Below are 25,571 nucleotides of genomic sequence, written 5' to 3' on the forward strand. Positions count from 1 at the left end.
TGATGTCTCCAAAAGCACTTTGGGAGATGAGGTGAAATGAAATGAAGTGTAAACTGCTTTCCAATAATGTAGGCGGTGGTTGTTTCGAAGAGGGCTTTTCTGTAGAAGCTTCTGTAGCACTGCAAGTACTAGGTATGTTGCACTCTCTACCTTTTGATTTCTTGGCTATTAAAAAGCAGATGGAGAAGAAGGAAGACTGAAATCTTGAAAGTTATTTCCCATAAAACATAGATGTAAATTTATACAAGAGTTAGAATTGGGCTGATAGTAACTTAAAGGCACCGTATTGAGAATTAAGAGACCCTTTAACAACCAACAACATCTGGTGTTTCTTAAAGTTGAAATGTGTGTGTAAATGTTGGAAAGACCATGCCATGGTCTCTTCTCCCAAGTGACAGGCCAAGAGGCAATAGCCTCAAACTGTGCCAGGGGAGGTTTAGATTGGATATTAGGAACAATCTCTTCATGAAGAGGGTGCTCAGGTGTTGGAACAGGCTGCCCGAGGCAGTGGTGGAGTCACCATCTCTGGAAGTGTTCACAAACTGTGTAGATGAGGCCTTCAGTGACATGGGTTAGTGGTGGCTTTGGCAGTGCTGGAGTAATGGTTGGACTTGATCATCTTAAAGGTCTCTTCCAACCTGGTTGATTCTGTGATTCTGTGTGTCATAGAGCCAAGTATAACATTGCCATCTTCCTTGACAGTTGCACTATAAAGTCCCTACAGCGCCGTCACGTTTGCATCAGCCGCCTGGAGAGGCCTCAGAATTGGGGTGAAAACTCCTGCGAAGTGAGATTTGTGATATTAGTCCTGGCTCCTCCGAAAATGGTGAGTATTGTGTTTGCGTTTACTCTGGTGCTTCAGAGTGTTCTCCCAAGATTGCTTTTCCTTGGTCCCATAGGGTTAATGACAACATATTATTCTTTTAAACACAAGGGGATGTGAAAAAGCCCGAGATCATCTCAGTAGCTGTCAAGATGATTTATACTGTGTTTGTGAGGGGTAGATTAGTCAGCTGCATCCTAGTCTCATCCCAAAGAATAGCCTCTAGCCTGGCTGGGAGGAAAACATTACAGATCAAATGTGTCTTAGTCTCCATATACTTTTTGCTAGAGCTACAGAGATGCATGCTTTACTCCACAGATAATACACTTTTTGCATGCTGTGATGCATGTGTAAGTCCATAGATTCACCCCTCCAGCTTTACCAGTTTAGCTACTACTTTGAGGTGAGGAGTGCCATTCCTGGTTAAAGCCATGCCTGTGGGTCTGCAGCCGATACCCCATTGCAAAGATCGGGGTTGCTTCCCAGCAAGCTGTCTTGATGGAATACTGAGTCATGCTGCAGATGTGATTGCAGCAGTTGCAGATGGACTGATGTAACCAAGAGGAAGATGTAATTTCGTGATCGCTGTTACAGTATGGGCAAGACTATTTGGGGGCTGGGATGCTTGTAAGGTCAGACTGTCCTGAGGCCCATTGGGACGTGCTTTCGTAGCTTTTGGCAGTCAAAGCAGGAAGGTTAATACTTGACCAAATGTACTGGTTCTTTAGTGTAGACAACTCCAACAAATAGCATGTTATTACATTTACTGTAATATCATGGGGGGGGCATCAAGGTTAATTGAGGATCACCATCCTGTCTTCCTAGAAAGCCCTGGCTTGATCAAGATAATGTGTTCTTCTAGCTAATGGTTGAATGGTTCAAAGCTCAAGACCTTTTCACATTTAAGCTGGCTGTTTACACCTTGGGCTACTGGGTCTGTGCTTCTGGGAGGTGCTGGAGGGGTTGGAGACCTTGTCTGGAACAGGACACATCCTGATTCAGTTTCCTGCTCTTCAGTGCTGTCTGTGTGACCTTGGGACCTTCTAGTCTGGTCCGTCTCCTCTACCCCTCCACCACCACCCTAGTTTAAATGGAAATACTGGTGTTTCCTTATTTCCCAGGATTTTTGGCAGATTTCTCCCAACTGAGCAGTTCAATGCTTTTGGCATAGACCTCAAACCCAACAGGCTGAAAACATATTGATGTTCCTTATGAAAAGCAGCAGGGAAACAACTGAATCCGTGTGCAATTGCATTGATCTCTCTTTCATTGTATGGCAGTTTGCTTATCTCCGGCCAGCTACATGCAAAGCACCCAGCAAACAGCTCTGCATCCGCTTGTAGCCTTGAAGTTTGCATTTCCAGTGGACAGCATCAAATTAAGGGAAGGGAGTGGAGGCCAAGCAGAGCTGCAGTTGCCAATATGCTTTTTATTTTAAATGAATTTATCTAAGCCAGCTCTAAGTACGCATTTCTGGTACAGCAGTTAAAATAATTAACCTGCTGACAGTAACAGATGAAATGAGCCTTGCTTAGGGAGAGGAAAAAAAAAAGCCCAGAAAATGGGCATCTGTTGTGCTAAGGAATCCAGATCCTTGGCCTTCTCTAATGTGGAGAATGGAAAAAAACTTGTTCTTGTGCTCTTTCTCTCTTGGAAAGCAAAGAAAGGGAGAGCAGCATTGGGAAGCTTGGGGTAACTGCTTGCAGCATTCAGCCCAAAGGCCACTGCTTAGAGGTGAAAGGAGAAGACTGCCCTGTGATGGGAAATCCAGGCCGAAAGAACCAAGCTTACGATTTCTGCTCCCAGAGCAGATTGTCTGAATCCAAACCGTGCCCTAAAAAGTGAAGTTGAACGTGTCCTACCAATCCCTGAAGGGATATTCTCTGTCATGAAGAGAGGGTGATGGAGGAGAGGGGGAGGCAGGGCAGTGTGAGTGATGAGGAAGTGTAGTGTTAGTGATGCCTCTGGAATTAGTGCAGTGCCACCCACATGTCCATGCTGTCTCCATCAAGCAACAATGAATTATTTGGTTGTGTTCATGAAGAGTTTGTTCATCTGCTTTGTTATGAATCATGCAGACTAATTCAGATCAATCACACATGCTCACTACTAGTTTTCACAGTACTGCGAGGAGGTTGGAGGCTGTCCAAAGGAGGGTGGTTGTTTGGGTGTCTTTGGCAGTTGCTGCGTGGTGAGTGTTGAGCATAGCTAAGGCAGATGGGTTAAAACTTTGCATCAAGAGGAGCTCTTAACAAGCTACGGTTCTACGTAACTTTGCCTTGGCAAGTATCTGTCCTGAACAAAGTGGTACAAGCAGTTGAGCAGGTCAGGGATGTGGAGCTTTGGATTTGGTGGGTTTGTGCAGGGATGGGGAGCTCACTCTCCTTTGCTGTTCCTTTGTGTCTAATTACCAATGTGCTTGGAGCACTAAGAAAGCAGGCTTGGATACTGTTGAAGCTGAATCGTCAAAGATCAGGTCTGTGGCTCACGGAAAGGTTGAAACCTGCACATAGCACTTGTTCCTCTTTTGTGTTTACAAGTCTCCTGTCCTTTCCAAGCATTTAATGAAGATAGGGCAGCTCATCTGCATGCTCAGCTGCTTCTTTCTTATGCTTTCCTATGTGAGAGTAGTTATTTCAGCTGACAGCTCTAAATCTCCGCATGTGCTGCCAGAAGTGCCCCAGAGAGGCCAGCTGAATTGGGTTTTAATGCCCCAAAAATGGGAAGCTGATGAAGCAGATACGCACAATAATCTCAGTCTTACAGAAAAGATACCAGGACACTTTTACCTGCAGGAGCCTTGACTTACAGCATCTTTCCACCCTAGTAGTGGTATGCTGAGATGCTGGAGGGGATAGTAAAGACTCTTTGTTTAGTCTTAGCAGCTTGGAAGGGAAACCAGGGATAAAATGCATGTTTAGCACAATTCAGATTTGGATCAGTCCTGGGAAGTTGATCAGGTAAGATGGATCAGTGCTTCTGTATGTTGATGAATTCACAGGATCCTTCTGTGGCTGGTGTGTTTGTTTGCAACAGCCGCCACGTGTACCCTTTTCCACTGGGTGTCTCAGGTTCTGGAAGCCAAGCAGCTTGCCCAGTGGGGTAAATCAGTGGGTTTACGTTACAGAAGTGAAAGGAAATAGTTTTGCAAGTGGTTTTTTCTGTCTTTTTTTCTTTTTCCTGTTCAGAAAAGTACCAAAACAGCCACAGAAGTGGGCAGGACCTTTGCCACAATGTTTTCAGACATAACCTTTCGGCAGAAGCTCTTAGAAACCAAAACAGAAGAGGAGTTCAAGGAAGCCTTAGTCCACCAACGCCACTTATTGACGGTGGTGAATCAAAGACCTTCGATAAGCGATGGGCACAAGTCGCACGGCTCTAAGCCACTCAAGGTAAGGCTGGCCAACATCTGCCCTGCCCGTGCTTCAAGGATGTCCAAGTGCGTAAATGCAAGGAGGTTGGATAAGAGGATGAAGCACTTGGGCTGCTTGCATCCACTGGGCTCCCTTAGCAAGCTGTCAGCACTGAGCTTTCTACACGCTGCTTCTGTGTCTAGGTCCACCTTCCTTAGCTCCTACTGTAAATCTAAAAGAGAAAACCCACTTCAAAGAGGCAGGTGCTGAAGGGATGCAGAACAGTAGGGGGTTGAAATGGTTACAAGACTTTGATTCCAGATGCTTAGTCAAGGGTGGGATTAATGGATCACTGCATATTGTCAGTCCAAGGTACTTAATCCTTAGAATCAGCAGTCTCTGAAGGAAACTGCTGCTTGTCTTTTCCACAGCCAAAAGACTTCTTGGCCATCTCTGCATAGTAATTTCACTTAAAAGTTGCCTGTCAGTATTTGGCCTGACTTCTCGCTGTTTGATCTGTAGCTCTGTAAAACATTACTTGCTCCGTACTTTAAAGTACGAGGGAAATGCTGTAACCCTGCTTTTTTTTCCTGGAATTTCCTGTGTGTTGGTCATTGCTTTGTTTTTCCGCTCAGAAATTCATTCTTTAAGCAGACAGCATACCTGAAAAACAAACTGTGCCATCTCTAGCCTGCTGCTCCTGTCCCTGAATTACAAATAACCTTAAAGCTTTGGGTTGCCTGCAGTGCAGAAGCTGGTTAACTACCGCTTCTTTTTACCTTCCCCCTGGGTTTTTGATCTGCACATCTGGAAATAAGCAAAGCTCATGTTTTTCCTGCAGAATCCCCTTGCTTATAGGTCGTGCTTTGAACTTTCTTACACCCCATACCTGCTCTTAACATTGCAGAACAAGTCCGGAAACCCTCTTTGAACCTACGTTGTGCAGAGTGGTAGTGTTCAGAGTAGCTGCTGAGGTGTAATTTAGGTAAAGCAGGCTTAACCCTTGACACTTGGTCTTTCAAAGGAGCTTTTGTTGTAGCAGTGGAAGTGTCTGGCTCTGTCTTCTGCTAAAACAATCCTGTAGAGGATTTTCTGGTTTGGTGAGCAGGAGGGCTGGATGCATCGCTGAGCTGGTAGATGCTGGCCCTGACAAGTGGTGGTTCCTACCTGCCTTGCTGGGCAAGATGGTTCTAAGCCAGTGCTGTAGATAGTGACACTTGTTTCTTTAGTGCTTGCTCTTGGCATTGATCATTCTTGGTCTGGATTAGGTAAACGGCTATTTTTGAAGCAGCTCTCAGGAGACACAGCCTGTGTTAGTAGTAACTCTGCTTTCTTATGTCTCTTGGAAGAAGTTGTCCTCCACCCCACCTTGCCAGCATAGACCTTAAGAGCTGGTGTGAGGATTTATTTTTCTGGCAAGCAAAGATCTGCCTGGAGAAGTGAGGCTGATTGGAGATCACAGCCTGTGTTCCTCAGTTCCTATGAGAGCCATCTCCAGCATCTCCTCCCCTTCTGCCTGCCCTGTGCAATAGCCTTCTAAAAGGAAGCATTTAATATGAGCACAAACTCATATGAGACCAGGGGTGTAATTTCAACCCCCAGTGAAATAAATACCCTAAGCCAGAGCCACTGTATTATTACAAGTGAGCCCTAAGGAGGGACCAGGAGGGTAGTCTCTTGGTAGCATAAAAGTCTGCCTCCTACAGATCTTTTCCACCATTGGTCCTGAAGTAATGGGGGAAAAATGGGCCTCAAATGCTCTGATTGTGGGGTTTTTGCTAGTGCTCATTTTTTACCTCTGCTGAAATGCTGAGGAAGACATGACAGTTGCATACCATGCTGTGCTTCCAGCACAGTCAGTTTGCTTTGGCTCATGTCTGAGGACTGTTTAGGGAAGTCTACAGACTCAGTCATAATTAAGTCAGCCTGAAATCCTCTTGTTTACTGAGGCATTTAATTGTGATTTTGCTCATGGAGGAGCCTCTGACAGTTGTGATGCTTTCTGGCTGTGATTTTTGTGTCCGTTTGACACCTGTGTGGATTTGCTAAGAGGGCTGGGCTATACTTGCTTAGCATCAGCAGGAGGGAGGATAGTGTGTGTCCCTGGTCTATGTAAAATAGTTGTGCAGCCCCCCAATACTTTAGGGGAGGATTGAGGAAGAGTGAGTGGTATTGGAACAGGTGTTTTCTGTTTGACTTTGTAACTGCTGTTAAGAGGTGCTGGAGCAGCTCCAGAGAGGGCAGGGGAGCTGGTGCAGGGCCTGGAGCACAGTGTGATGGGGAAGGGCTGAGGGACCTGGGGGGTTCAGTCTGGAGAAGAGAAGGCTCAGGGGGGACCTGATGGCTCCCTACAAGTGCCTGAGAGGAGGATGGAGCCAGGAGGGGTTGGGCTCTGCTCCCAAGGAACAAGGGATGGGACAAGAGGAACCGGCCTCAAGCTGCACCAGGGCAGGTTTAGATGGAGCTGAGGAACAATTCCTGCCCCAAAGGGTGCTCAGGCATTGGAACAGGCTGCCCAGGGCAGGGCTGCAGTCACCGTCCCTGCAAGTGTTCACAGCCCACGGAGACGAGGCCTCAGTGCCATGGGTTAGTGGTGGCCTTGGCAGTGCTGGAGGGAATGGTTGGATTTGATGATCTTAAAGGTCTTTTCCAACCTGGTTTATTCTATGATTCTAAGTGCTGGCTTGGCCTCTTCCTCTAACACAAACAATTGTCACTTACAGGAAGAGACTTGAAAGGATTCGTAAAATGGCAAGTGGAAATTAATGAACTTTCTCTAGGTCTTTTTTGTGTGTGTCCTTTCGCTCTTCTTTCCTCCCTTGTGTATTAGGAGCAGCATGGGCAAAGCACTGGAAGGACTTGCAGAAGAAGAGAATAAGGAGAGTGAAGGAGGGTTAGGTGTTGGGAACCTAAGCTGTGGCTCCTAAAAGCTAATGAGCCTTGAGCTTGGTGTTGGTGGGGGATGCAGCTTTGGCCTCCTAGTTAAGGCCACACAGGATGTTAAATCAAAAGGCACTAGGGGCATGAGAGAGGTGCCACTATGAACAGGAGTGGAAAGCCAATGAGTAAGCCAAATGTGACCCACTGAAGGACGAGGTAGCAGGGAATGGCAGTCCAAGAAATTCCCATCACTGGAGTGTATGAGGAAGCAGATCAAAAAGGGGCAAGAATGAAGTGTCAACTCTGCCCTTCCCAAGGGTTTTTGAAACTTCACAAGGTGGGAGCAAGAAGAAGGCAGGAGGCAAAAGCCAGACTGAAACATGTCTGGAGTGGAGTTGAGCAATGAGGATGCGTGGTGGATAGGTTGGGGGATAAAAGTAAAACCAGAAAGAGCAGTAACTTCAGATGTCAATAGACTTGGTCTTTTATCTACTTAGTGTAACCCAAGTTAAGTGTGAGGTTAGTAGAACAAAGAGGGAAGTTAAGAGGAGGATTAGCTGTACAGAAGAAACAGGTTTCCCCATATTTAGATGAGGTTTAGCTTGACATCCCTATGTCCAACTCTTGACTAAGCTCACACATGTGCAAGCAATAAATCACAGAATCACAGAACATTAGGAATTGGAAGGGACCTCAAAAGATCATCTAGTCCAATCCCCCCTGCCGTAGCAGGAACACCTAGATGTGGTTACACAGGAAGGCGTCCAGGCGAGTTTTGAATGTCTCCACAGAAGGAGACTCCATAACCTCCCTGGGCAGCCTGCTCCAGTGTTCCATCACCCTCACTGAGAAGAAGTTTCTTCTCAAATTTAAGTGGAACCTCTAATTGAAGGTGTTTGGTATCTCAGACATAACTCATTGGCTCACCCCTCTGTCAAAATTTGCCTCAATGTACCTTGCAGGACGAGAAGCTGGGCAGTGCTTTTCCCTTCTGCACACTCACTGCTGCCTTTGGACAGGCACTGTTCATGAGTGCCCCTTCCCTCCCCACCCCACACTCAGCCCCAGGCCAGCAGCAAGCCTGTGGCTTCTGCACAAGAAGAGATACCTCGAGCATTGTTTTCCATGTACTCACTGCAGCAAGATGAGTAAACATATTAGTCATTACAGCTATTGTGATTCTCTGGCTGACTCGTGCCTTCTGGAATCTCTTTCTAGGGGGTAGAAATTAAATTGCTTTTCAAGTGCATATGGCTTTGATGTCCAAATATGCCTCCAAATAAGTTTTAAGCTCCTAGCTTTTTCAGAAATGCTTAAAATGCAGGTGTTTGTCTTTTCATCCTGACTGTTCAGATTAGAGAGTTGAAACTGTCTTAAAGTAATACAGGTGCATTGGCAAAATGCAGCAGAACTGACTTAAGTAGCTGAAAGATGAGATGTCAGTGACAGATGCAGGAGTTGGTCCTCTAAGGTATCTTTTGTACCCCAAGCATTAGTGCCTGCTGTGCCTGGTGTATTCCTTCTAAAGCAGAGGTTTCCTTGCTGTGTTTTACTTATGGGTTTGATCTTCCAAGAGCTGCAAAGCAGGTGAGTCCCATGAGAAAGAGCATGTGTGTAGGCTGTTAAACAAGCATTGTAGTGTTGAGTCCTTTCCAAAGCAGTAGTTACCAGTTTCCACATAAACCATCCAAAGGAAGATGTCCATGTTGCGTTGAGATGATCTGTTGATGTAAACTTTGGATGTGTGATTTCTTTTCCCACCCTTACAGAGGTAATCAGTCTTGTGTGTCTAGTTCTTCAACAAACAAGGGATGTTTCAGAGAAGACAGCTGGAGTAATTAGCACTGTATAAAGGTACATTTGATTTTCAGAGTAGAGTGTATTCTCTGAGTTGAGGATAACAGGGCAAAAAAACTGACAGGTGCCTCATTTGCAAGTGTTGCCTATTCTGATGCTTTCTGTGTGCTTTCTGTAAGGATGTAGTTGTGAGAATTGGGAGGCTGTAAGTCAATAGCAGGTGTCACATACTTCTGAGAAGATCCTTATTGCCTGTGGCAAGCATCATATCCGATAAACAATCATACTGCACCTTGCAGGCCCCCAGACCAGCAATAAAGGGAAGATGTTGGGTATTTGAAACCTTTTTACAGTGATCCTACTGTCTTTCAATGGGTAGTAATTATGGCTTGGTTATATGAAGCTATTCAAGTTTTTGGTGGAGTTTGAGGTCTAGACAGTTCCCTTAGAATCGTAGAATAGTTAGAGTTGGAGAAGACCTTAAGATCATCTAGTTCCAGCCCCCTGCCATGGGCAGGGATTCCTCACACTACACCAAGGCTCTGTCCAACTTGCCTTGAACATCTGTTTGAGATCTCCTTTTCCCATGGCAACACCAAAGAAGGGGAACACTTGCTGGGGATCCCCCTTCAAAGGCTTTACTTGGATTTGGGGGAAGAGTTTTTGTGGTGGCATCTAAAGAGAAAGAAGCTTGCTAGAGGGACGGGAAAGGCATCTCTGACTTGATATTTAACCCCAGGGTATGCAAGGTCTAATTCTGCTCTTGGCCAGGGTGTTTTCAGTGAGTCACACTGTGCATCAGCTCCCTCACCTGCAAAGCAGACATGAATGGGAGGGGAAAAAGGGAAGGAAGGGAGGAAAACAGGGTGGTCTGGGGGATTTTTCTCTTTCACAATGCTTCCGAGGATATAAACTGAAGTGCAATGAGTTTATTGTTATGATCATTACAAAATCAGATTTGAATGCCCTATTCAAAATGACCAGTTTTGCTCCTATCAGTATTGAATCAGCAGGTTAATCTCTTTAACAATACATGAGCCTTTCAACTGACACAGCACTTCCTTCCTTTCTTTAGTTGCATGAGTTTCTCAATGTTGGCAAGGGGATTTCTGATGACATTGCACGAAGATTTCCAGTGTACGCTTTGGACTTCACTGATGGTACGTTGGCCAATGTTTATGAAAGCATTGGCCCGATCTTGAATTTTTTGTGATGTGATGTCCTGTTTACAGTGTGCATTGAATGTGTTCTTTGGTACGTGTAATACCTCTCTAACTCCTTATTTAACAGCATCTTTTGACTAAAGCCTGTGACTAGGCAGTGTGGCACACTATGGATGAGTCTTGCAGTCTTCCCTTAATGAAGATGCTGGCTGTATGTAGATGAGGATCTTAGTTTTTATTAAGCAATGAAGCGATTAAAGGGATTGATTGTTGTCGTGTGTAGACACAAATCAACTCATTGCAACCTAATTACTCAGCTCTGGGCTAATAGACCCTTACTGCTGTCTTTGCAAGCCAGCATCAATAGCAATTATGGTGATGCTGGGGGAGTTGAGAATGCTTAAACAACATCTGAGCTGTGGTAACTTCAGCTCGGTGCTTTTAAAGACAGGATATAGCTTGTCTGTTGTAGCCAGATCACAGGAGTGTTTATACTGAGCCTCAGGTTTCAGGCTTTATCTAGCTCCAACAATGGCCTTGTATGGTTTTAAGAGTCACTTTCTCCCTTTTTGCTTTCAAACTTCCACTTTCAGAGATTCTTAAAGGCTGTGAAAAGTCTTCAAGGCAGACCATGATTATACAGCCTCAGCCTGACATCAAAACATGTTCAATTCTTATAGCTTATTGGAGAGTTGGTTAATATATTCAAGTATCAAACCCAGAAAGCTTCCATAAAATGAAGTGTTGGCAAGGAGAATCTTGGGGCTCTATCAGACACCTTCTTGTTGTTTAAATCCTTCTTAGCTTGAGACACAGTGTCCCAGCCTTCCCCACTGCACCTCTGCTGAAGGCTGTCTCCCTTGGAGTTGGCATAAGAAAAGAAGATGTGTGTCTGAGCCCCATCTTGTAGATAAGTCTCCTAGTGCAAAACCACCTTCCACAGCTGCTTAAGCTTGAGAGCAAGCATGAGCAGGGTATGGATGCGTGTCCTTCACCACATTTTAACAAGGATGGTCACCACCAGCAGAGAAACACAGGAATCAGCTGATGGCTTCTCGGCTGAAGGAGATGCATGTGTCTGGGGGAGGTGCCAAGCAGTTGCTTCCCACAGAGATCCAGCTTTGTTGGCTAGGAATGCTTCATCCACCACAGTGTGTTTTGCAGTTAGTGATATCCACTCTACTGGAAAGAATAAAATGGGATGAGATGCTAGCTTAGCCCAGTGGTTGAGTGCTGGATGCTTTCTCCAGGTGCTTTGTAACTGCTGGGATGAAACTATTCTCGGGAGGCTTGGGATGATAAGAGGGTAGGCTCTGTCTCAAGTCAAGATAATACTATATTCATGGGAGGTTTGAGGCTATGTTCGGGAGGAGGCGGGGGGACAAGGAGTCTGACAAAACAGAATAGCATGTGCATCATTGGCACCAGATGTGTCAGGGGACTTATGCTGCTAATCTGGACACCTCTGGAGTGGGTTCAAGACACTTCATCTCTATGGCTGTTGCTTTGTAGTGCTAACCTTTCATTATAAAGGGATATTGAAGCACTTCAGAAGAGAAGTGCTGCAGAAACACCTTGTAGGGACCCATGGCAGATGTGCTGTGGCTGTTGGTGTCCTGAGCACAGTAGGTTCACAAGCACAAAAGCATCATATGATGGTCCTGTGGCCAACTTTGGCTGTCAACAAATTTGGAAATGCATTTCAGAGCTTATGTTTTGGCTCTCTATGCATCCAAATTAACCTCTGCAAGCTGCCTGTCAGCTATATCCAGCTCCACAAGCTTTCAATGAACTGATGTGCATAGCAGATCAGGCTTGGCATAAACAAGGTGCTGGGATTGACTAGCTTGAAATAATTGTTCCCTTGGGTACATCATACATCTGCCCTGAGTGATAAAACACTGTCATAGTGAGAATCCAGCATTACAAACATTCAAAAAAACTGATTTTGGTATAAAATGCAGGTATAGGATTAAAAGTGTCAAAGCACTGTTATACAATGTCTGGAGACAAGAAAGTACAAAAACAAGCGGAGTGAAACTCAAGAACTACTGCAGCTCAAGTATGAAGTGTCCACCTTAGGAGCAGTTGTGCTCTTTCAAATAGGATGAGGAGAAAGGAGGATATTTTCCAGAAACATATATATTAGTATATGCCATTTCTTCCCAGAAATCAGAAATTAAGATAAATTCTTTAAAGATCAGCATGGAATATAAACCAGATGGAGCATAATGCATCTGCCATAAACCACCAAGACTGAAGGTGATCAGGAATGTGAAATTCCTGGACCATCTCAAAGCAGCAGCGTACCAGAACATTGGGGATTTGAGCCATCCAAATGTGTCTGCACTCCAGACAACCACACGTGCACCATCAAAGAGCTCTAACATACAAAGATGCCTTTTTCAATGGTTGGAGTCTCTAAATCCTCACTCTGAGAAGCATCCCGGGGTTTTGGGTTAGACAGATAAACAGGGCGATAAATAAGAAGGCTTTTGTAGAGCCAGCAAGTGCTTGGTGAGTTGGACTTCAGTGGGATTGGTGGTCTTCACACATTGCACAAGTCTGGCCATTAAATTATCCTTACATCATGATTTGTGAGAGGAAAGAAAGAAACCATTCTCATTTCTTTTACCTGCAGATTAGGAACTTGTCTACTTTGCTTTGGGTTGTGAAGTCTTGTGCATTCTAGTGAATGTGCAAAGGATCAAGGAAGAGTTTGCTAAACTTTTAGTGATAAGTATGGCTTGTCATAGGTTTCTTCCAGAGGGAGCATCTGAAGATGAACAATTGGGCAATGCAGAGCCTAAGAACACCTATCATTTTCCTTTTAATTTAGGATTCACACCATTTGGTATGTAGTTTCCTCTTAATGACCACAACCTTTCTTTGTGGGATTCTGCCTTAAAAAAAGCTTGTACCAAACTTCATTCTGATCTTGTCATGTAGGCTCAAAATATGTGTGTATCAGTATTATTAGTCTTTAAAACTTAGTAAAAACTCTAGGAGCTTCCTGAATTTTTTCATGTTGAGGCTGGTTTGAATGGAGGAAGGAATTCTGCCTGGATTCAGCTCTGAGTTTCCTGAAAGCCCTTAAAGCTGCTACACTTACTCTTCAGTGTGTATTTCCTGCTACAACATGGAGGAATAAGCACTTATGAATGGAGTGCCTGGAGTGCCAGAGGGGAAATTTGATGTGCCTGAGATTCTTATGGTGAGCTTTCATGCTGTGTTCTGTTGTGTCCCTTCCTCTCTTGGGGAGAGAAGGTGAAGGGAAGTGAGGAGAGCTGAGATTTATTCTGCTTCCCTCTGTTTTCCTGGACCTGTGTTCTCAGCACACACGGATGTGGTGGGTGAATGGTTCAGCTGGAGATGTGAATTCCTCCCTGTCCTTGGTCCTGCAGAGGACGGTCCCTGACCAGCTCCTGCAAGTAAGGCAGCATCCTTGGGATTTGATGGTGCTGGTTTTCAGGAGGAAGATCTCCAGAGCTCCCTGTAATGTGAGCAGGCTTAGAAGGAAGGCTTGAAGGCACTGGAAAACTGGGATGTGAAAGGGAAATTTTGTTTTGCTGGTTGTCTACCATAGCACAGAGCTTAAACTGCTGTGGATTGACTGTGGCATGTGCAAAACCTTCACTGACTCTCCCACCTCATTTCACTGACCACTTTGTTTGGCTGGATTATATCCTTGAAGGAGGAAGAAGAACAAAGGGATTGCATATAGGCTTTTTCCCTTCAGTGCCTCTGCTGCCCTCGGTTAGACGATAGAGCAGCTCCTGCATCACTTTGCAGCCCTTCATTGCATCACCCGAATGTAACAGTTCAGTGGCCAGTTGAAGACAGACTTGTTGGTTGCTCTGGGTCATCATGACCTGGTTACTTTTGAAGTCTCTCTCTTTGTTCATGGTGAATGGGAACACATCAAAGATACATAAAAATATCTTGTTTTGTCTGCGGATGTTTCCTTCCAAGAGGCCTTACGACAGATGGGCTGAAAGAAATAAGCAAAAGCTGAGCCCTTGATTTGTTTGTTCATAGCTCTCTAGTCTGAGAACATGCTTGGCTTCTCTGCTCCAAAACCAGTAAGGCTGGAGTTCCTTTTCCAGTTCGTAGTCTTAATTGTACTGTGATTTACTCTTCACAGGACATCAGGGGAGATTGATCTCTTCATCTTCAGAAAGCTGGGCAGAATCTAGCAGCTATTAACATAAGTTAAAGCCCAGCTTAAGGGCATTAGCAGAAGTTTGTAATGCTTTGAGGTTTTTGGCTCAAAACCTGTGAACAGATATCCTTACTGAGCTTTAGCACTAAGAGGTGATGTTTTTAAATCAGGACTTTAATAGATACATCCTCACCGCTGTGCTGCAGATCAGTGTAATTAAACTTGCTTTGCACTGGATATTTCGGAGAATTGGGAAGGAGTGTTAATAGACATCACATGGAACGTTCATCTCTCTCAATTTTGCTCCAGTAAATGTACAATTAGTAGATTAAGGAGCTTTAGTCCCAATCTTTGCGTCTTTTGGCCGTTAACTTATTGATGAAGCAAAGTGAGGCCAGCATTGCTTCAGTTTTTCCTGCAACTCTAACCTTGTCTTTTAAAAACTACGACGTTTCAGAAATGTAAGCAAGTGAAATAGAACTGTCATGTTGACGCACATAATTGCCTCCCATTTCAATGCATAGATGTACCTGAATTTCAAAGGATTGCTTCTGTAATAGTCAGCTACTCCGATTTCACAGCTGGACCCAGAGTTGATTTCTCTGCTACACATTTAGATTGTGCAGTTGGAGTGACACGTTATTCAGTGGCTTTATGAGCCTGCTGCAGAGGAAATGCCATCATAATGCAGCCCACCTTCTTTTCAATGAAGACATGTCAGTCCCTAGATTGCAAATAGACCCTGAATCTGTTTAGCCAGATGTTGACTTTAAAAAGGCAAAAGGTAAATTGTGGTTAGTACTGTATTTTTAGTGCTTGTTTCAGGTGAATCTGTACAATGTGCTGTACAATGAGGCTGTATTTCATCATGGTTTTAGCTGCAATTAAAGTGATTAATCATGTTTGTGAAAGAGGATGTTCAATTATTGTCTCCATTATGAAATGAATTCTGCTGCCCACCAGGAGGGATTCTTTGCTCCTTGGATCTCATCTGACTGATTATGGTCTGACAAAAGTACTGTTTTGTACAGGAAGTCTTGCATCCAGCTATGATGTGGCAGAAGGACCCACTTGGTCAGGAAGGACTCCTGCTGCTTGCATTGCAAAGATAGGACCTGAAACTAAAAGCCATGCACGAGCTTTTGTGATGCTCTTCAAGGCTTCTTCCTTCCTTCAGCCCTCTCATACTATGGTTTATCTACCTGAAAAGTGTTTTTAGAAAGCACCTCATCATTTATGTACCTTTCTCTGCTCTGCAAATGAGCTTTTCTTTTCCATACTATGAGTTGTTTCTTTGGTCCTGGTTGCCTGTCATCTTATGAATGGCTTCAAAGCTTTCAGGCATTATTGCCTCTGACCTTTCATGTTGGAAAGTCTCCTTTGTTCGAAAAGTAGTATTCTGGAGTGGCACAGAGTCCTCTGAACAAGGACGTGACCATCTCTAACATATAAATTTGCCAGTCAATCCACTGTTTGCCCTGCCAAGTCTTTCCTTTTCCCTCAGGGTCTCAGGCACTTTGGAGTGTGAGGCAGGAGCCTGCATCTATTGGACTTGAGATCACATGAGAAAGCTTCATCTGCAAGAAGAAGATTTCAGGCCCTGTGGTTGCCAAGAGTGGTCAGGAATGTGGTCTGTGGTTTCTGAATCTTCATAGTAAACTGAAAGGAATCTGCCTGGAAACAGCTGGTCCTATGACTCTTGGAAGATCAGGCTCATATTTGCATGCTTGAGATGTCTCTTGTCAAGTTTTAGCCCCTGCCCTTCATTTTGAGGCTGCTGACCATCAAAAAGTCCTATTTTTGTCTGTTTCTTGTGTCTGTGAACAGGAACCATCACAAGGTGTCCCTTTATCCATGTGGCTGCCTTTTCATTACACATCATCTTTGATTTTTGGTTTCTGCATCCTCCTCCTCTCCTTATCTCTGCACAGCAAATGGTGCAGAAAGCAGATGTTAGATAAGATCCCAAAGTCATTGACTGAAATTTCATTCCAGTGATACAGTTAGTCTGTTGTGACAACGTCCAGATTCTCTGTGTTGCAGCAACAGCCTCTAATGCAAAGCCCTCCCTTCTCTGATTCAACTCAGCAGCTTGTAGCTCTCTTGGCAAGGGACTGATGCTTGCAGAAGCTTAGATGGACTTTTGAGAGCTTAGAAGCAGATGCCTGTGTGAGAGTTAACTGCTAAAGAGGCTTCCAGAAAGGGGAATTAGGCAACTCCAATCTCATCCAAGTGTCTCACAGCAGAAACACCCTCAAGGATGGTGGCACAAGCAGCTTGAAGGCTGCTTTAAGGTTTTCTCTGAAGAGGCTGTTCTGTGGAAAAACTGTTCTCCTCAAGCAATATCAGCTGTGGCCATCTCTCATCCTTTCTCTTGTGTGATATGAGCTCACTGGGGGATGCACATCAGCCTGAAAACAGGAAAGGGAAGGGAAGCTACTTCAGAGGCCCTTAAATTCATATTATGACACTTTAATTCTCTCTCTGGCTGCTTTTGTTTTGGCCTGGTGTGTTTTTTCCGATGGAGATGAGAGGGGGTGAGTGGATGGAAAAGAAAGAAGCCATTCTTTTAGAAAGGCTCTTTTTTTTTTTTTTTTTAAGGACAAAACTCTTAACATATACATTCCTGACCTCTTGTGCTATTTGTTTTTGTAAGTCTGCTAGCACTAATTGGCTCAGCATAGCATATTATTGATTCAAGCCTATAACCTCAGATTTCTGCCTAAGGGAAAATGAAGCGCTTCATGTTTTCCTGCCCAAGGCAGCGTGAGTTGTGAAGATGAGTGATCATCATGAAATTCATTAGGGGCATAGACCAGAATACCTATAACATTGGTATTAAAAAGGTAGGGATAGAGGGTTTATAAAACCTGAACTTATGGTTTCTGCTTTGATCCTATTCCAAGCTTTTGGGGCTGGCAAAACTGAATGAAAGGTTTCCAGTATTTCCTGTTTTTATGATGCCAGGAATGCCAGTTGAAGCAAACTGGTGGCATGCTGGTGCTTTTCCTTCTGGTCCCAGATGAACAAAAGAGCGTGGTTATACAAAATCAAATGTTAAAGACCTACCTATATGTTTAAGACTAAGTATGGACTGAATTTCTATATCTGCCTTTCAACATGAAAAGAACTTATTGGTACATATGGCTGACTTGACTAGAGTTTGAATGCTTTATAAATGGACAGTACTAACATGACTTTTGTTATGGTTTGCACTAGGTATTATTGGAAACAACAAAGCTATAGGGAAATACATCACAACTATGATCTTTCTGTATTTTGCCTGCCTCCTTCCATCCATTGCTTTTGGGTCACTCAATGATGAAAATACCCGAGGAGTTATTGGTAAGTTTATCGGTTTTGTGCATCTGTTATAGGATTCCATGTATTCAAGCTGGGTAGCTCTGGACACAAAAAGTTGTGATAGTTTTTACTGAAAACCCCCGTAACTGAAGGTTTTCTAATTGTATGTTCATGATTATTTCTTGGAAGACTAGAAAAAATTAACACTACTTTGGATAGTATCATCTGACCTGAACTTAGATACGTGCTACTGTGTTTTTAAATGATGCTCACTTTATGACTATGTAATCTGCACATTTTTCCTAGTACAAGCTCCTGTGGTTTTGATCTGATTGTGATTGCCGGTATCCAAACCGCTGCTGCAGCAGATGATGCTTTGCTCTATCTCAGTTGTGGCCCTGAAGCAGTTCATACTGCTGTTAGAGTCCATAGGAGTCTTAGTTGAAATCTTGTCCTGAAGGCCTCCACAAACACTGGTTATGTTTTTATAGCTGTTCAAAATAGGTGCTAGAAACCAAAACAAAGGAGAGGAAAAAAGAAACCAAACCCCCAAATCCAATAAAACCCCCAGCATTCATAGTTTAACATCTGGAAACCTGATGGCCTCCTAAATTACTGGTTCAAGTTTGTTGGCAAAAGATCGCTTCTTGCTTTCACAATCTTACCTCTATACCCTCTGAACATTGCTCTTACTCATTAGCGGTTGGCTTCTATGCCTCCTGAGTGCTCCTTGCTCAAGGAGGTGTTGGTTTAAAACCCTGTTTGTTTCCTTCCTTCCTAATTGCTTGTAGATGTGCAGAAGACAATCGTTGGCCAGTGTATTGGAGGGCTGCTTTATGCACTCTTTTCAGGGCAGCCTCTAGTTGTACTCCTAACTACAGCTCCTTTAGCACTCTACATTAATGGTAAGTCTATTAAACATGTACGTCATGGGACTGGTGTGATTGGGTTTGGTGGAATGGGACTTTGTGCAAGAACTTCACAATCCTGTTAGAGCTTTAGTTGCATTTGTTTAATAAATCAATGTTAAAGGGATGCCTCTGGTGCTGAGGGAAAGGGGAGGAATTTGATTTAGGTTTAGTTAAAGTTGGTTTCTAAAGGAATCATTCTGTGTAGAAAAAACACTTGTGAGATGAAGCAATGAGAAGAAATGCTTAAGGGAGGAAATATTTTTCATCTAATGGTTTTCTTATGTGGCTGCCTTTAACAAACTTCATGCTAAGAGCCTGAAACAAAATGTTTCTTGTTGTTTGGTTTGGTAGTTTTTATGGGGGGTGAAGTTGGGTTAGTTTGGGAGCTTTTTGATTTGTCTGTTAAGATGTGGTTAATAGCTTTGTAGTTGCAGTTGCAGGCTGATATTACTGAGCCAGAGGTGTGAAGGAGCAAACTCAATATCTAGGAACAATCAGAGAGGCTATGAAAAGCTTGAAAGGTTTAAGACATAAGGTTTTGTCCATAACGCAGTGGTGCAAAACCATGTATGAGATACCTTGATCAACAGCATCCTGAAATGTCAATGAGAGCAAATTCCAAGGGCTGATTTTGTGGCCTTAATCCCTAGGAAAGATGCTTTGAGCAGAGAATAGTTTTCCAAGTGCTTCTTTCCGTTTCTAGTGTAGGAAAGGCGTGGGGAAAAGTAAAACGTTTGGGTTGATCCTCTGTTCACTTGGATGCATAAGAACAGACCTTTAGTGGTATCCGCCATAAGTCCATTGGGGTGAAGTCTTGAAAATGGTGCTTTTTGCCATTAAGTAGATGGTGATCACAGGGTAGTAATAACAGAAGTTTAATCTGACATGTCAATGCTTCACTTTTGCAGTCATCCGAGGAATCTGTGATGACTACAACTTGGATTTCAGTGCTTTCTATGCCTGGATTGGACTGTGGAACAGCTTCTTCCTTGTGATGTACTCTCTCTTTAATTTCAGTCTTCTGATGAAGCTCTTTAAAAGGTAGCTATTTTCAAGAAGTCATATTTTGATCAGATTATTCAGCAAATGGAAAAATTATACATTCCACAAGCTCCTTAATTACAAACTTACTGCAAAATGTATTTTGTGAGATGAGGCTAGTATCATTTCAGCTTATTGTTCCCGCTTGAAAGAAGCGCTTAAAAGATTCACTGGGTTTTGTTTCCTGAGTTGGAGTTTAACTAAAATCGGTATAATTTCATGTAAATGCATGAATACGCTGATTTTTCCTTTGAATGGAGTTGAATGCAGACTCTGCTAATGGCTATATTAATGCCTGGGATTTTTTCCACAGGTCAACAGAAGAAATAATTGCACTTTTTATATCCATCACATTTGTGCTTGATGCTTTCAAAGGCATTATTAAAGGTAAGTTTTCCAACAGTGTTTTTCAATGCAGACCTCTGCTTTGCTTCCTTGTCAGAGAAATGCAAGGCTGCAAATATGCATGATGTTTGCTTGTTCCATGTTCGTTCAGGGTCTCCAGGGTGAAACTAAATCAGTGTGAGATTGAAGCAGCGCTTTGTCAGCAGTTTACCTGGATGTTCAGGATTTCTATCAGATCTAATTTCAGTTAGCTGAGATAGGATTAATATCTTAAGTTTTACTGAATGGAGAAACCATAATAATGTTACTGTAGAAGTCTTTTCTTGATACTGGTCTCTTTGGTTCTGGCAAAAAAATGATCCATTTTAAATGCAGGGCACCTAGACCTCTTTCCTAACCATATTATTAGAACTGTATGGGTTAAGATTGCCCATTCTAATGTGTGACCCTTCCTTAATGGCAGCATGAGGACTTAGTGCTTTCCAGCATGCTCCTAAAGCTATTCTGCCCTTCTCGTCACTTGGTCCTCATTAGCTAAGTTCTAGGTGAGCAGCCTTGGGATGTAACAGATTTCTCTGGTACCTCTCTTCCCATCAGGATTGGCAGGATGTACTTGTGAAGGTGGAAGATGTTGGCAGAAATGCCCTGTGGTTGGCAATCTTTCTGTTCTTCCCAGCAGGAAGTTGTCAAAGTCTACATTCCTTGGTTTTTGTGACCTAAGGATAGCCAAGCTTGGGCTATCCTTTGAAATCCTTCAGGACATACCTAAGCACACTGAGCACATCCCTTGTTTTCAAGATACTTGGGCTTGGCTCATTATGGGATCTTGCATGCAATAAGAACACCTTCAAAGAGCAAGTTTGACAGTGCAAAGCAATTTGAAGTGAGATACTTCCTTGCTTCATCAGGAAGCCTTAATTTGGCTTATATGTGCTTTGATTGTTCAATAGGAGGGGGTTTTAACTCTGCAGAAGCACCTGCATCTCTCAAACACCCTGTTTAGACAAAGCTTGGTGAAGGAGAAGCTGTCCTGGGATACTTTGCTTTCTCCTTGCTCACCGTGTAGCTGTGAGCTTTGCTTAATGTGTACTGTTAGTGCTCTGTTCTGGAGGCATGGGACAGTCTCCCTGTGGCATTTACGTGTTCCTGAACAGAACATTCAGCTGCTCTGTAAAGATGAGCAACTGCAAATGTTCACTGTGCTTCTGTAGGAGAGAGCTGATTTCCCATAGCAGGGGCATGGAATGCAGGTTAAAGATACAGAAAGCATCGATTGATCTCAGCTGCCAGACTTCCAGGAACATGCAAGTAATACATGAGTATTTGCTCAATACAAGAATATTGCAGTAGGGACAGGAAAGGATTCTGGAGGTTAATTAGTATAATTAGTGAATTAGTGCCATTCTCCCTTGTACTTGGAAAGGGCTGAATTTGTACGAACAATGGTAATGAGATCAAACCAACACTCCAGCCGTTTTCCAGCTCACGCTGGCTTCAGCTGCATCTGGGATTATTAGTGCATCAACAGATGGGACCCCAGATCCAGCCATGTTCCCAGATGAAGGGCACTGATGCTGCTAGGCACAAACTATTCTTAACCCCCTCAGTGCTCATATTTAAACACATAACAGTGCAGACCATGTCTGCATGCTTGTCTGTCATCTTTCACTCCTTGTTTTGTAGCAGGAGGTGATGGCTGCTGCCGCCTCCTCCTCCTCCCACTCAGAGCTTCAGTTGAGCAGTTAAGCAGAAAGAGAAAGCTGGTAACTTCGCCATGCTGTTCAATGTATTCTGGTTATGGCTAGCCAGCTGACAGCAGCTTTGGGCTTCCTTAATGCCAACAGGACTCTTTCTCTTGCCCAGATATGTTTTTCTCAGTCTGTTTATAGCCTTGATTTTTTTTGCAAGGTACTCATACATGTGCAGGAAAGAAGGGGGGAGGGATGCGATACCGTACAGAGGAATCCAGCCATGTGCATTCATGCTATCCTGGTGACACTTTGTTTTCGCCGTGTGGCCCAGCCACCAAAGCTGTGTTTGTTTGATCTTGACATCTGCACTCTGCAGGAAACGGTGGTGAACTGGCTGAAGCAAACAAAGCAAATTAATGTCATTGGAGGGAACGTGAGCACACGCTAGGCTTGAGCATGGCTCTGTTTCAGCAAGGGAACCACCTGCTCTTCTGCTCTCTCTCAATGTGGGCAACCAGATTCACTTATCTCTGTTATAAAAACAAGCTATAAGTCTGCAGGAATCACTTTATAGCAAGTCTGTGGTGCAGGATGAAGGCCTCCACTAGCCATGTTGGCATGTTTTTATGCTTTAACTAAAGACTAAAGTCAAAGTTTCTTTCTCGATAATCCAGGATTGAGTGGAGAAATCCGATCTAGTTTTGAGGTGGGTGCAAATTGAATTGCAGCCTGAGAGGAGGCAGTGTAAATATAGTCAGGCTGAAGGCAGGGCACCGAAGATGTGCTCAACCCTTAATGTATTATTACAGTATAGCCAAGTGATCTTAAAGGTCTTTTCCAACTTAGTTGATTCTATGATCCCAAGTGTTGGGAAACTGGGCAAATTCACAACACCCAGAACAAAGTAACTTGTTTCTTCTTCATTCTAGTTCAAATCTAAATGCAGAGGAATGCAAATACGTTCTGCATAGTTGCTGGGTTGTGCATGCTGTTGGTTTATCACGTGCTCGGTAACTGTATATGTTGTCAGGATTTAGTAATGCTTAAGGTCAGCTGAGATGGTGAACAGCCAGTTAGCCCTGACCAGCTGCTAATCCCCAGGAAATGCTGCCATAATCACTTCTGTTATGACAAAAGTGTCCTTTCATGTTTAGAGCCAGAAACCACAAATCCTGCAGCAACCTGTTCTGTGCTGGTACATGGGTCATGGCACTGCTCTGTGCCTCAGTTTACCTCTTTGCAAAGCAGGTGTGGGTGTCCTGCTGGGCTGGATGCAGCTGCAAGGATGGAGGGGAGGAAATGATAGCAAAACGTCTTCCGCAGCACACGATGCAGGAATACTCAGTGCTAACTGAGGCTGTAATTGCTCCTTGCTGGGAGAACCTTTCTCATGCTTTAATAGTGCAATGATCTCCTTATTTCTGCTGCTGAGAGTAAATTGGAAGGTTAAATCTTGAACTGTAAACCTTCTATGATCTATAAATCCTTATACAGAAGTATTGAATACGAAGCAACCAGGGTTTTTTTTCTCGTGACCTGTGTGCCCTATTGACTCCATCCACTTGTCAAATTCCTGAACTCCTTTTTAAACATAAAGGTGGTAGAAAAAGATTATTACTGCTGTTAAAATCGCAAAATGGCTAAACATGGGGCATTTTACATTAGGGTGAGCTCCAAACCAGGAGTAAACTGTGCTTCAGCCAAAATCAAGGTGGTTGCAAATACCAATTGTGCTTTGCAAGAATGCTTAAAGTTTTGCTTGTTTTCAGATATTTAGATTTCCAGTTTGGTTTGCCTGCTTTTCCTGCTGCAGATGAGAAAATTGGTTGTTATTTGGGGCTGGGGGGAAATGTTATGAGGAGTATTGTAGCCTAAGCTTCAGATTGTTGTGGTTTTGACCAAAGAGTATTGAGTTTCTCTATGCCAAGTTCAATGAGTATTTTGACTAAAGAGAAGAAAGGTAGAGAGGCTGCAACACTCCGATGTGGTGGTTTCCATCCTTCTGTATCTTCCCACTGGTATGGGGGACAGCGGGTGCTGCCTGCTGCTGTCTGATCATGGGAGTACCAAGGATGCAAATCACAACTTCTATCTTCTGCTTTTATTTGCTCCTCGTAGCACCTCAAGCTCTTGCTCCCCGAAGAGGTGAAATCACTCCAAAACCACATTTATATGCTGGGAGCTAGCCAACATTATAGAAATGGGAACACAGCTGCCTAAATGCTCAAAAGCAAGAGTGTATTTTCAACTGTTAATTTCTTATATAAATGCTTCTGAGCTAACCTAATACATTTATGGATAGTTCCAAATGTATTCATGGGTGTTTCACTTGTACAGGTTTACTTCGGATACTCTCTAACTCAGTTTCCATTTGCAGTGTAAATTCAAATGTTCTGCCAGATTTTGCATACCATCATCACTTACCTTTAAAATCTGGACCAGCCCTGGAGGAAGAGTAATTACTGTACATTTTGAGGTCCATTGAAGTATCTGTGCAGCCTGGCTGCTCTTAATTTCTATAGAGATGCTGATGGAATTTGTTTATCAGGCTGCTGAAAGTAAGTGTTAAATATATATACAAGAGCAGTGATTCCAGTGCTAGGAACAAAATCACATTGATAATTAGCACTGAAAGTGCTTACAGTTCAAACACGTTGCTTTAGATCAGCTTAACTTCTTAGCTGTTAAAATAAGAGAAGCAGCACTCAAGATTTCTTTTCACTGGTTCGAGGGTAGAGCTATAAACCTGGTGAAGCATAACATTAATACTACATGATCAAGCAAGGAAGAACCACTTTATTTTACTTGCTTTGATTGTCACAAACCTATCCTAATGCTTTGCCTGTTGGTTGTTTGTGCAGTTTTTAAGAAATATTACTACAGTGGGCGCACAGGAGAAAGTTACTTGGAAAAAGCACCAACTGATGCTATTCCAAGCCTCGGCATCAATACCACCTTCTTGATGAATTCATCAGTGAGCAGATCCATGTCCCTAGAGAATCAAACAGGCACGCATGATGTGCATTATGGACGTGAAACTGCCGTCCTTAGTCTCATGTTGATGCTGGGTACCCTTTGGCTTGGTCATACGCTCTATCAGTTTAAGAAAAGGTGAGTTACTTCAGTCTTAGAGCTCAGACTACTGATTATCTCATATTACCTGTTGAGGAATCACTGATGGTTTAGATCTTAACTTTGTAACCCAGAAAAATCAGGTGGAACTCTTCCATTAGTGGTGGTGGAAGCCAAAGGCAGACATGAACTTGGCTGGCCACCTGGAAAATGTTTGCAGCAGAACAAAATGTTCAGTCACTGAACGATGTCCTTCCGTATTTGGTTTGGCATCACAAGTGACTTGTTAGAAAGCTTTGGGTGAACCATGTATTTCATGTTGGAACTCCTGTAACTCCCCGAAAATAGGCATTGAATCATTTTGGTGGGCAAAAATCACTGATGGTGCTGGAAGGTCTGCTGGAAATGTACCTTCAGTGTACACTTGGGTGTCAAATGCCCAGCTGTAATTTGGGATTTACTCCCATTGCCTTTAAAGCTCTTCATTTGAAATGCTTGAGTAAGCAATTAAACTTAAGTGGAAATGAGACACAAATTTGTGTTTGGAGGACTTATTTTCTAGCTTGCATCTTAGTTTCTTCTTTCTTTATGGGTTTTGAATATGCATTCATCAACCTTCAAAGGCTATAGATTCCAGAGGATTTAAAGCTGATTTGCAGACTAATTTTTCACTCCAAATGTCTCTAGAATTACAAGATTGGACTGAATTTTCACTTGTTAGAGCATTAATGCTATCTGGATTGCATGATTGTCCCTATAGTGTGGTGTTGATGGAAGGTTTTATTTGTCTTTAAATTGCAGCCCTTATTTGCATGCCAGAGTACGGGAAATTCTATCCGACTGTGCCTTACCGATTTCAGTTCTGACTTTCTCTGCTGTGGGTTCCTATATCTTCAAGGAAATTGAAAGTAAGTTATATTTTTATTCTCTGGAATAATGGGATGCATAAAAAAGAGAAATTAAATCCTAGGAAGGTTTCGCTAAGCAAAAGAAATAGCAAATATAACTCCACGCAACTTCACAAATACCG

At 43.3% G+C, this 25,571-nt stretch overlaps 1 protein-coding gene across 2 annotated transcripts in view; it reads left to right on the forward strand.

Annotated features, from left to right (window-relative positions):
- The window catches only part of SLC4A11 (solute carrier family 4 member 11), a gene marked incomplete at its 5' end in the record, with an annotated part of 91,450 nt that overhangs the window by 50,571 nt on the left and 15,308 nt on the right, over positions 1-25,571 (forward strand). For both annotated transcript variants that reach the window (XM_080636380.1, XM_080636381.1), the window contains 9 exons: positions 703-826; positions 4,012-4,215; positions 9,929-10,013; positions 17,398-17,523; positions 18,273-18,386; positions 19,301-19,433; positions 19,747-19,820; positions 24,331-24,580; positions 25,343-25,449. In XM_080636380.1, coding sequence (XP_080492506.1) covers positions 703-826; positions 4,012-4,215; positions 9,929-10,013; positions 17,398-17,523; positions 18,273-18,386; positions 19,301-19,433; positions 19,747-19,820; positions 24,331-24,580; positions 25,343-25,449 — 1,217 coding nt within the window. The remainder of the gene's footprint in view (positions 1-702; positions 827-4,011; positions 4,216-9,928; positions 10,014-17,397; positions 17,524-18,272; positions 18,387-19,300; positions 19,434-19,746; positions 19,821-24,330; positions 24,581-25,342; positions 25,450-25,571) is intronic.

Source organism: Psittacula echo (assembly GCF_963264785.1).
Source record: "Psittacula echo genome assembly, chromosome: 1".
NCBI lineage: Eukaryota > Metazoa > Chordata > Aves > Psittaciformes > Psittacidae > Psittacula > Psittacula echo.